An 11,543-nucleotide genomic window follows, 5' to 3' on the forward strand; every position below is an offset into this window, starting at 1 on the left:
CCCCCCCCACCCCCCCACCACACACACACACATACACAACCAAAGTGGCTGAACTGCTTGCACACGCGATAATGAATCTATCCTCGATCACTATAAAGAGGTACAGTGATACAATTCTCCATAACATCATTAGCGTAGTTCAATGCTTGGAGAAGGGTCTCAATGCACAAATTCTAATACGATGATGAAAGGAAGAATTACTCCCTGAAACAATGATTGGAAATTCAATGTTCAAAAGAGGGATTTAATACCCAAACTCTAGTGCCATGAAGAAAATGAAGAGGAAAACGTTTTTTTTTTTTTTTTTACCTTTACCTTATCAAAAAAAAGAAGAGGAAAACTTTTTCGAAACATTGACCGGAAGTCTTATTTAGAGGAGGGACTTAGTATCAGGATTCTGATACATGGAGAAAAAAGAAAAGAAGTTTTGAAAAAAAATGTTTTGCTCGAAAAATCGCTTGAAGAAAGGCCCCAAGGAGGTGGCCTGGCGGTCGAAGAGTTAAGAATGATAATTTTGGGAGCCAAGTTTCAAATCCCAGCAGAGTGGATACTAGGTGAATTCTTTTGATTTGCCTAAGCTTTGGTGAACGACATCTATGCTGGTAGGAGGTAGATTAGTTGAGGTACATGCAAGTTGTTGTCCCAAAATAAAAAGTTGTTAGAAGAATAAATGTTATAGCCGTCAGAAGAGATGGAGATGGTGCTGATAGAATGATCACTATGAAGTGGCTCTATATTATCGGAGTAGTAATTAATAAGTGGCGCAGTCAAACAATTACTGAATATAAAAGTGGTTCTTCTAGAACGATCACTTGAAAGATGCAAGAATAGTAAACTTATTTAGAATCAGAAAAGTTTGGGCTTGGTAAGCGACGGAAGGTCACCTATCAATAGGCAGAAGCTACTTATGTCTCTATCAAGATTGTAGATTCTCTGATATCATGCTAAAAGTGAAGAAAATAAAAATTTTCTTGTTAAAATTGGCTGATTAAAGACATACACGGGGCTCTATTTATTTGTTTATTTATTTTAAATAAGTTCCGGACCCGCGCATAGCTGGAGCTTAGTACACCAGGCTGCCCTTTTATTTTAAATAAGTACGGCATAGATACTTATAGATCTTAGTTATATGAACTATGAAGTAAGGATTTTTTTTCTAATTCTTGGAATTCTTAATAATGACTTAGTCATTAATGATAAATTCAACTGTTGTATGTCTAAATTCTGCATAATATTCTTAATTTTTTCTGATAACAAGTGATATTTACACAATCTTGATGATTCTCTTGACTTTGAACCATGGCCATAGATCACCTTGAAAATTTTGACTGTGCTATCCTTAGGCTTCTCAGTTTGATTTATCAATAAAGAACAAAAAGGACTCCTCACTGTGTAAGATTTGGTAGTGTTAGTCTTTATATATGTTAAGCATGTCTGGTTACTTTTGTTTTACTGTGTGCCAACTAAGTTTGAGAGGGATTGATGGATGGCCCTATGTCACTCCTGTTTTGTTATATGACAGCTACCTATTCCATTTTCTATTCTCATAAACTATTATGGCCTAAATGTTTATTCCCATTTTTACAGGTTCTGATCATGAAAATGCTGTGCCATCCCAATATAGTTAATCTTATTGAGGTGATTGATGACCCAACAACGGATCACTTCTACATGGGTATTCCTTGAACATTCCTTTTCCTATAAACCAACCTCATTTAAATCAGTCAGCTTTTGGCTTGCTCTGTATATTGAATCATATTTTGGTGAATGGAAAGAGGGAACCAAAGTATCCAAAAAACAAATAAATAGGGAATCCCAGAAAGTCCTAAGCGTTTTTTCCTTTTCTTTTTTGGTTTCAAACAGTTCTCGAATACGTTGAAGGAAAATGGGTCTGTGAGGGTGCTGGTCCGGTAGGTGGTCTCGGAGAACATAAGGCACGGACGTACTTGCGTGACACGGTATCCGGCTTGATGTATCTACATTCTCATGTATGACCTAGTCTTTTAGTCATGTCTTTGAAAGAAATATATTTTTGTTGAATCATATGTCTCATGAGGTTTTCTATGCATCATGACCTTTTTGTGGATTTTTCTTAATGTAATTCATCTTAAAGGCTTCATCACTAATTTATGCTAAGGGCATTCTTGAAGGCATATACTTTGTCCAGAGAAACTCCACTTCCAGTTATGTATTGGGTTACTTATGTTATCCTTGATTGACTGTTGAGTTATAATCTGAAGTATTGGCACACTTTGACTAAATATTTAGAATCTCGGTGTATGGGATTGGTAAGTTGTTCCTCATGTACAATTCCGTTCTCTATTTTAATGTGTTTGAGGAATGAATTGCTTACCTTTAATTTCTAGGTTGTTTTGGCTTTGATAAAACTAGTGAAAGTATTAACCAAAAGCACTCTATACAACAAGGGATCGTTTGGTTTATGGGTTAGAGAAAATTAAAACCGTGATAGAATATGAGATTATTCAATCTCGTGTTTGTTTGAATTTTTGTTTCCGGTATAAGCAATCTCGTGATTAGTTATACCACACTCAATTTGGGATGATAACCTCAGGATTAGCTATCCAGGGATAAAACAATTAAATGACCAAAATACCCTTCTTCAAAACTTCTCTCCCAAAGTCCTTTAAGAAGGACAATGTGAAAATTGGAGATAGAAGTTTAATCCAGGTTTATCTTTTGTGAAACAAAACACATGTTTTATATTATACTTTGTATATCCCTTTTTTAATCCTGTGAACTAAACATCTAGCAAAAAAGTATATCCACTAAATAATCCCGTTATTATTTAATCCTCCTACTATAATCCACACATTGGTATAAGCTTCGGCAAGTGGGAGGTTGACTTGTCCGCCATGTACATCACATGATGAAAATAATTGGTACATGTCCTGACATGCGGGAGTTTGGCTTGACCTACACGGACAATACTTGGTGTAACAAGTCGACATAAGCCTTGCTGATCGGGAGGTTGGATCAACCACATTATATGCTTATGGTGAATTTAAGTAAGGATCTAAGTAGAACCGCCTGTAGAAAGAGAGTATATTTATGCTTGAGGCCTAAAAAGAGATTATGTTTACACTTGAAGCCTAAGAGACAAAATATGTTTTAAAGAATTATTTCAATTGTATTAACAAATGTGTTTACCATGGCAGCTACACCCGCAATAAAATGAGAACTGTTTACGAATGTGATTATGATTTGTTATTAAACATGTACTTTGGGTTGTGATTTTGAGATGATCTTATGCGTATTTTCTGAAAGACTTCTCACATTTTGGAGGGAGTCTATGAGACTTGCTGAGTACATCATGTACTCACGTCTCTGTTATTGTATGTTTTCTTATTTAAATTTACAGATGCAAGTGTGCAGTGTGACGGTGATACATTAGACTCAACCTTTTCCTATTCTTTGATAAGCCCCATATTATGAATCTGGTGGCGGTATTTGTATTAGTTTTTAATTCTCTTGCCTTAGCTGGTTGTGTCCCGATGATATGTTGTATTCCATTCTTTAGAAACTCCACGGTTACCCCGTGGGATTCGTAGTTAAATTTTGGTTAAGTCAGGTAGTACTTGTCGGACGTGTTATGTATATTGGGCTTTGAACCCATTTTGAAATTGTCTATTTGCTTAGGTTGTGAGCATAAAAGCAGCTGGTTTTTCAAATTGAATACCTCTGTGCGTCCACATTACAACAGGTGGGGGTGTCACATTTTTGAACAAGTAAAAGTTCTATCAGTGGTCGGAGTGGGGTTAACATTTCTTTTCTGCACATTCACTGAGTTTTGAAAAATTCCAACATCTCAGATATAAGATAGAGAGCTAGGAATTTCATGAAAGTCAGAAGGTGCAAGTAGCACATAATAGAGGATAAAAGTTAGAGAAACTGGTTCATTGGTGTGAAATCATTTGCAAGGAAGTTATCTAGAAAGACCTACAATCTCTTGGAATTCATGCAGACTTAATACAAAATAGAACATAATGGAAGAAAAGATCCAAATTGGCGTAACCAATTAGGTGTGATTAAGGTTTTGTTTGATAGGAGTCTTTTGCCGCGTTAATGATTCGTATTTCTGTGAAAAATGTAGAAAACTCTAGTGCTAAAGGGCCTAAATCTTCAAATTTTATTGCTGCAGGTCTAAATGGAGTGACATTGTTTTGTGAGGATTCACATAGCCGATCCTTAGTGGAGCATTATGGTCTATGAGATTCATATAGCCGACCCGAACTAGCTTGAAATTGTAGTGTAGTTGCTGCTATTGTTGTTAGGCTTGTCAACTACGTCTGGTGTCTTTTGCAAGTGGTCTTTTACTTTTGAATCTTCTTTTGTGGCCTTCTTCCCTCCCTCTTTCCCGTTTACCGGGGAAAGTAGCTATTTTGACCTGAATCATGACGATTTTCACTTGTAAAAGAGTAAAATAACATTTCTTCATTTTAGAAATTGTTTGTTCAGCTAGTTGTAAGCATGTCATAAGCTGCCTATGATACTCTTTGCATAAGGGCAGGCCTTTAACTTGAGGTATAAGAATGTCGGGGACCCAAGTGAGGGGTCACTTTCTTTCCTGCAGGGTTTATTGATATGACTACTATGTTAAATGTGAACACGGAGATGAAACCTTTGGACACAAGCATTTTCTTTAGATTCCTTAAATCACGCATCACTAATTTTAAGGCTTAGCAGATACCTATATGTCATTGATAGATCACTGTAATGTGCTTTATGCAGTTTAACATATACATTTGTTCTTCTTCTCTTGAACAGAATATAATCCATGGGGATATTAAGCCAGAGAATCTTTTAGTTACGGCCTCTGGCAGGGTGAAGATTGGTGATTTCAGCGTTAGCCAAGCTTTTGAGGTATGACCTTCTTCAACAATGGTTTTTTCGGCTTTATTACTTAAAAAGGAACAATGGTTTTCTTCTGAATTTCCTTTTATGTAGATTGATGAACAAGGGTCTGTTTTTGAGTTTATTTTCTTCATTTTTCCCACTGGGGATGTAGGCTGTGGGTCTTTCAAAGTTGCGTGCTTCCCTTGACTTATTCGGCACGTAGCGTATGTTAGTTACTGTACTTCTGTTGTATCTGTTCTGCACTTACGGAAAGAACTTGATCTGACTCCTTTTAATTTATTGTCCAAGCATCATTTTGTGAGCTGTTAGATATATGAGAGATGAATATGTATCTCAGGGATCACTGGCCCTGTTCAGCGCATTGTTTGCATGGAAGCAGGGAGTGTGAATTGTGGGTCTAACTTCCACCTGCCTGCTTTCCCTGCTTTCTCTTTCTCCTTCTGATGTGATATGTTGCTCGGACCCTTCAAAATTCTTGCCACACCATCGATCCGACACGATTTGGGTGTGAGTGCAGGATCTGCACTGAATTTGGTGACCCTAACTTTGGTATTTTGACTACACCTGTGGCCAAGAAATATAGGTGGATTGGGTATTTGGTTTGATTTTAGGTTTGTCGTATGTACATTCAGTAAAGTACTAGAACACTTTGCTATTATATGAGATAATACATATATGGAATATTAAGTGTGTACAAAAAATGTAACTATACTAGCTTTAATTTAATAACTTCTATTAATTGTCAAAATATATACTTTAAAGGTCGTAGTTACATTTCTTCTTGACTGTATCTTAATACCCGTACCAATAAACCTGGCCCTACTCCCGAATCCTAAGATTAAAATATACTAATACTATACTTGTATCGACTTATAATTACTAATAGTCATTTTTTATTTAACTTAATTAACAATAATGGATTCAAGTCACCATATTAATCAGAAAATATTTTTTTTTCCAACAATCTTAAATAACTAATTGTCATATATATTATTCTTATATACTTATTGGTCGTATCCTAGCGCCCGTATCCATTCTTCGACCCATATCCCTGAATCTTAAAATTTATGAGATAACAAATCCGACCTCTAGATCCATCCATCTATCGTATACCCGTACCTGTACCCGAGCAACATAGCTGATATGTACTGGTACAAAGAGCTTGCCCTCAGGTTTTACTTGGAGAAAGTTATTTTTCCTGTCACCTTCGTTGTTCTCTGGCAGCCTCTGCTGTACTCATCAATAATATGCATAAATTCCTTTTGCATTTGAAGGCCCTTGGGAGAGAGAGCTCTTGATGCTGTTTATCTATATCCTTTTGTTCTAAATTCTGGGGCTGAAGGGTTTAGGGTGATTGGGTTAAGTTATATTTGCCATTATCTTATCTTACTTTTTTCTCTTTCAGTTAATTGCTAACATTAGTGAACTGCTTTTTTGTAGGATGATAATGATGAGCTTAGGCGGTCTCCTGGCACTCCGGTTTTTACTGCTCCTGAGTGCTGTTTAGGTTAGAGTCTCCAGTCCTCCAAAATTGACATTTAAATAATCTTTTTACTTACTGAAGTGTTTTCTTCTTATTAATAGGACTAACATATCATGGAAAAGCTGCTGATACATGGGCAGTTGGTGTCACCCTTTACTGTATGGTTTTAGGAAAATACCCATTTCTCGGAGACACACTCCAGGACACATATGACAAGGTAGGGGTCAACTCTTGTTCCAGATGTATTATACAAGGTTAAGTCCTTAGTTTTCAAGCTTCTTTTAACACCCTTCATTTTGTATTCCCAGATAGTAAATAACCCCCTCGCTCTCCCTGATGGTATGAATCCCCTGCTGAAGAATTTGCTCGAGGGGCTTCTTTGTAAAGGTTTGTCTCTCATGCCACTGGCATTTGCCTTCTGCTGTCTTATTGCGTATGCTTTGAATTTGTGGAAACGTGTTCGGCTCAAGTTTTTATTTCTGTTATAATATATTGGGATTAAGACGGGCTTAAGCAAAGCTACATGGATAGTAATGATTCATATAGCCAAACCAACTAACTTGGGATTGAGGCGTATTGGACTATTGGTAGTTATAATATGTATTTTTCTCCCTCGGGGTTCTCCTAACAAGTACTGGCTCGTGCAGATCCAGCAAAAAGGATAACACTCAAGAGTGTGTCCGAGCATGAATGGGTTGTCGGAAATGAAGGTCCCATCCCTCAGCATCTATGTTGGTGCCAGCGCAAAAAATTACAGAAGGAAGAATCTGATGGGAGAATGGAGGATACTTTCACTTGAAGCTAACAGAAAGATGTTCTGTGATTTTTAATTTGTGTTTCTAGTTTTCGAGTTGTGTGTTTTTATGGAAGGGTAGCTACGATGTTTCTTCCAACAAGCTTTGTTTGTGAAAGCAAAAGAATACAGTTATACAGGCAAAATAACATAGGATAGTAGAGCATGAGAGGTAAGAGGTTAAGTAAATTCTGTGATATTTCTAGTGTAGTTAGTACTGGAAGACAGACGACTTGTGCCTCAAATAATCTTTATTCATATCTCATATCATGGTGGACTAACTTTTGAAATTTATATCAGACATTCTCCCTTGAATGGAAGTAAGCTTTTTTCAGTCAAGAAGACAAATTATTAGATGTTTCCTCGTTAAGAGAGAAGAAGAAAAGAAGGGGAAAGCCAAACAATCAAGGTCTCCTTTTGCTTTATCATAATCCCCTTGAAAAACATTTGAGTTCTCATACTCCCTCAGCCAAAGATCAGAGAGAAGGATAAATTCTACGATCATGTAAAGAAGGGACAACTTTGTACCCAATAAACTTATTAGCCTAGTATCGAATTCATAATAAGTTTTTTCTAATCTCCCTGAAGAAATGAATTCAAAAGTTAGAAATTATTAAGCTTTGGTTTGGCCATAGATTTTGGCTTCGTATTTTTTTTAAAAAAAATTGAGAACATTGTTTGTTTATGAGAATATGATCATATTTTGAAAAAAAAAGTTCAAAATTTTTCAAATTCTGGTTTAAGGCAGTTTTTGGGTGAAATTTTTTCTTCCACTCACAAAACTTCAACTTTTCTTTAAATAAAATGCATGTACAAATACAATTTTAACTTTCAAAAATTATTTTTCAATACAACTTCAAAAATTCTTTTTTCAAGTTTTAATCAAATCTATGTCCAAACGTTAGCTAAATTTTGAGATGAAAGTGTGGATTCTAAAATCTCTGTATCTATTTTACTTGTACTTGTTTCTTACATTCTTATAGAGTACAAGTAAGAAGAGGAGCTTGGAACTAACATTAAAGTCGTTTTCATGTGAGTTATAGGTTACAATTTCAAGTTATGGAAGTAGTCATTAATGCTTGTATTAATTATGTTGTCTATATCACACCCCTTAGGTATCGAATTCTACGTAAACACATAATGCCTTGTACACCAAGCTGCCCTTTATAGAGTTCTAAGTCAGAAGCCATTGATTCTGTTGAACCTGCAGAATACACATGGATCTGCCACTGTATAAGCCTATGATATTTCTCTATAGTTTCTGTGGTCAGCATTTACAGCTTTGTATTACTATGTGCTTTTAGAAATTATTCTGCACAATAAGACTACCAGATTGACATTTACTTGCATCAATGGACCACTCAACATAAAAGGTGAAGAAGGCCTTAAGTATCTGATATTATTTGCCTTCCCTTTCACTGGTGGGGGCGTTTAGAAATAAACCACCTGACATTACTATCATTCATATTGACAGAAAGTTCCTTTTTGGAAAAAGTTTGTCTCGAAATTCGATTTATCCTAAGTTCAAGATATGGCGTAAGTGGGCGTTTGGGCCTAAGAATTGTAAAATTCCAAAAATAGTGAATTTTTTTTAAAGTGAAAATGGCATTTGAAAATTAGAGTTATGTTTGGACATAAATTTAATTTTGGGTTGTTTTTGAATTTTTGTGAGTCGTCTGAGTGAAAAATTTGAAAAACAGCTTTTGGAGTTCTTCAAATTTTCAAAAAATTCCAAAATTCATCTTCTAAGTGAAAATTAAAATTTTTATCGCCAAACACTGATTTCGAAAAATTCTTATGTCCAAACGGGCTCTTAACATTGCAATTTTTTTTTTACTCAAATTCAATATCTGCACCAAGCAAACTAATATCACAAATACGGCAACAACAAACCCAATGTGATCCTATAAGTGGGGTCTGGGGAGGGGAGTGTGTACGGCAACAACAAACCCAATGTGATCCTATAAGTGGGGTCTGGGGAGGGGAGTGTGTAGAGAGACTGTTTCTGATAGACCCTCGGCTCAAGAAACCGTAAATAATATCAGAAATGCATCTTTTATATAAATATTTATCACTTAATCATAATATGTATCTTCATTTTAATTTTGCAACTATGATATTGCTAAATTGTTTTTCTTGGCGTAAATAAGGAGTCCGGATTAATATTTTCCTACTGGTTACCTTTTCCCAATATGCAGTTGGTGGATAAGTTTTTAATGTTCTCAAAATTGGTGCCATTTGAATTCCTTATTGAATGAAGAAGCTATGTTACAATGGGCAATTTTTGAATGTACTTCATGCACGGGATTGGATGTCTCAGTCAATGGCTGCATATTTGCCTGCCTCTGATTATTACTTCATCCATTTCATTTTATTTGCATACATTTTTTAGGGTGTTAAGAAAGAAATGCTACCTTTTTTATACTTAAAACCAATTTAATCTTTATTATTTTTATTTTATTCTTAGTGACATGACTTGTTACGACCAATTTGATGTGAAACTATGCATTTTTATGTAGGGGTTAACATGAAAAACATGTGAAACTCTCACTGCCTCTCATTTAATTGTATGATAGGAATGACAATATTGGTACTTTATTCTTTAAATTTCGATTAAATACTGCCACCTAAAAATGGAATGGCATGTTTACCAATTTTATCATTGCAGCCTGTCTTGTCATTTGCATTCTTCACCTAATCTTACTTTTAAGCCTAATTATGTGAATTGAGTACTTTTTTAGGGTTGATGAAGCTTCTTATCAAGAAAGCTTGCTTTTTCTTGCATTATCCAAGCCTTTTCTTCCTTTTTGCTTTCTCTTTCTTTTTTCTATCACTGACAGGTAATATGACTCCCCCACACCCAAAAGAAAAGAAAAAAAAAAGATAAAGGAAATATTGAATTCAGACGGAACCTATTGAAGTTATATCCACTTTGCATAAAAATTTACAAGTAGGATCAACTTCAGACTTATCGGGTGTGAAGTTGAAAAAAGATTAGTCTAAAGTGCAATGCACTTATCTAAATGTAAAAATCACACTTAATATGCATTTAAGCCAAATAGGTCTGAAATGCAACAAATATTTTCATGCACTTAAGGCCAAATATGTGTGAAGTGAAAAAAAATATACTTTAGATGCACTTAAGGACAAATAGGTCTGAAGTGCAATCAATGTTTTCATGCACTTAAGGCCAGATAGGTTTGAAGTGAAAAAATTGTTCTTGAGATGCACTTAAGGCCAAATAAATCTGAAGTGTAATCAATGTTTTCATACACTTAAGGCCAAATAGATCTGAAATACAAATTGCCCAGAAACAGAAACTTGATCTTCAAAGTTCAATAATCCTATACACGATTTAACACCTAAATCTACTCCAAATGAGCTTGAATTTGAAATATAACCCCCAAATATTATCAAGAACAAATTTCAACCATCAATCATAATAATCAATAACAACAACAATCTAATCCCATATATTGGGGTCTAGGAAAAGTAGTCTGTACACAGACATTGCCCCTACCTTGTGGAAATAGAGAGGTTGTTTCCAATAGACCTCGCTAAAAAAAGTAGAAGCACCACATTAATGAAAAGAAACAAAAAGGGACATCAGCGAGAAGCCATGTAAAAGGTTGCATAAATAACAACATGATAGTAAGATGAATTTGTCAAAATAATAATAAATCTATGTATACGGTCAAAATCATACGCCCCCGATTTTGTAGGCTCGAGAGGTCGCATCGAGAACAGGTTCAATATAGACCGAATTCGAGCTCGAAGGCAGAATACGAGGTTCGAAGATCTAAGTGCTCGAGTAACATCGGAGCCAAGTATGACCAACCCCGAGATGATGCCGTTATGGATTTGTAACAGAAAGAGCAAGATTTTCGCCACGTCCCCAAGATCATGGCGTAAATTCTAGAATAGATTCGTATACCAGTTAGTACAAATCCGTACTAGGCGGTTAAACAGCAAGATTCCTTATTGTAAATAGAAATGTACCATATTTAGGGTTCCTCTATTATATAAAGGGGACCCCAATCATTTGTAACCATCATCAATCATTAGCAAAGAATATACTCTCTTACTTTATTGCTCATATTTCATCAGAATTGTCTCTTAGCTTCATTGTTTTTATTTTACTGTTCTTGTTGACCAACCTCGAAGCCATCACAGCTCGAGGTCGAAACTTGCTTAAATACGGGTTTGATTCAACTTACTTCTTTTATTTGTACTTCAGATTTCTTGGTTATTAATTAGTATTGAACTAAATCACGTATCTTTAAAACCATAAACAAGTTTAATTGTTACTCGTATTTTCGAGGTAAACAGTTTGGCTCCCACCATGGGGCTAAAGATAATAGTGATTATTTCAGTACTGATTCTGATAACACA

The 11,543-nt window shown here is 35.4% G+C and overlaps 1 protein-coding gene across 2 annotated transcripts in view; it reads left to right on the forward strand.

Moving 5' to 3' along the window:
• The window catches only part of LOC109237711 (serine/threonine-protein kinase GRIK2-like), a 16,546-nt gene extending 9,061 nt beyond the window's left edge, over positions 1–7,485 (forward strand). For both annotated transcript variants that reach the window (XM_019404052.1, XM_019404053.1), the window contains exons 8-14: positions 1,588–1,675; positions 1,864–1,988; positions 4,786–4,881; positions 6,316–6,382; positions 6,460–6,575; positions 6,667–6,745; positions 7,006–7,485. In XM_019404052.1, coding sequence (XP_019259597.1) covers positions 1,588–1,675; positions 1,864–1,988; positions 4,786–4,881; positions 6,316–6,382; positions 6,460–6,575; positions 6,667–6,745; positions 7,006–7,157 — 723 coding nt within the window. In that variant the 3' untranslated portion in view covers positions 7,158–7,485. The remainder of the gene's footprint in view (positions 1–1,587; positions 1,676–1,863; positions 1,989–4,785; positions 4,882–6,315; positions 6,383–6,459; positions 6,576–6,666; positions 6,746–7,005) is intronic.
• The last annotated feature ends 4,058 nt before the right edge of the window (positions 7,486–11,543 follow it).

Source organism: Nicotiana attenuata, unplaced genomic scaffold (genome assembly GCF_001879085.1).
Source record: "Nicotiana attenuata strain UT unplaced genomic scaffold, NIATTr2, whole genome shotgun sequence".
NCBI classification, from domain to species: domain Eukaryota; kingdom Viridiplantae; phylum Streptophyta; class Magnoliopsida; order Solanales; family Solanaceae; genus Nicotiana; species Nicotiana attenuata.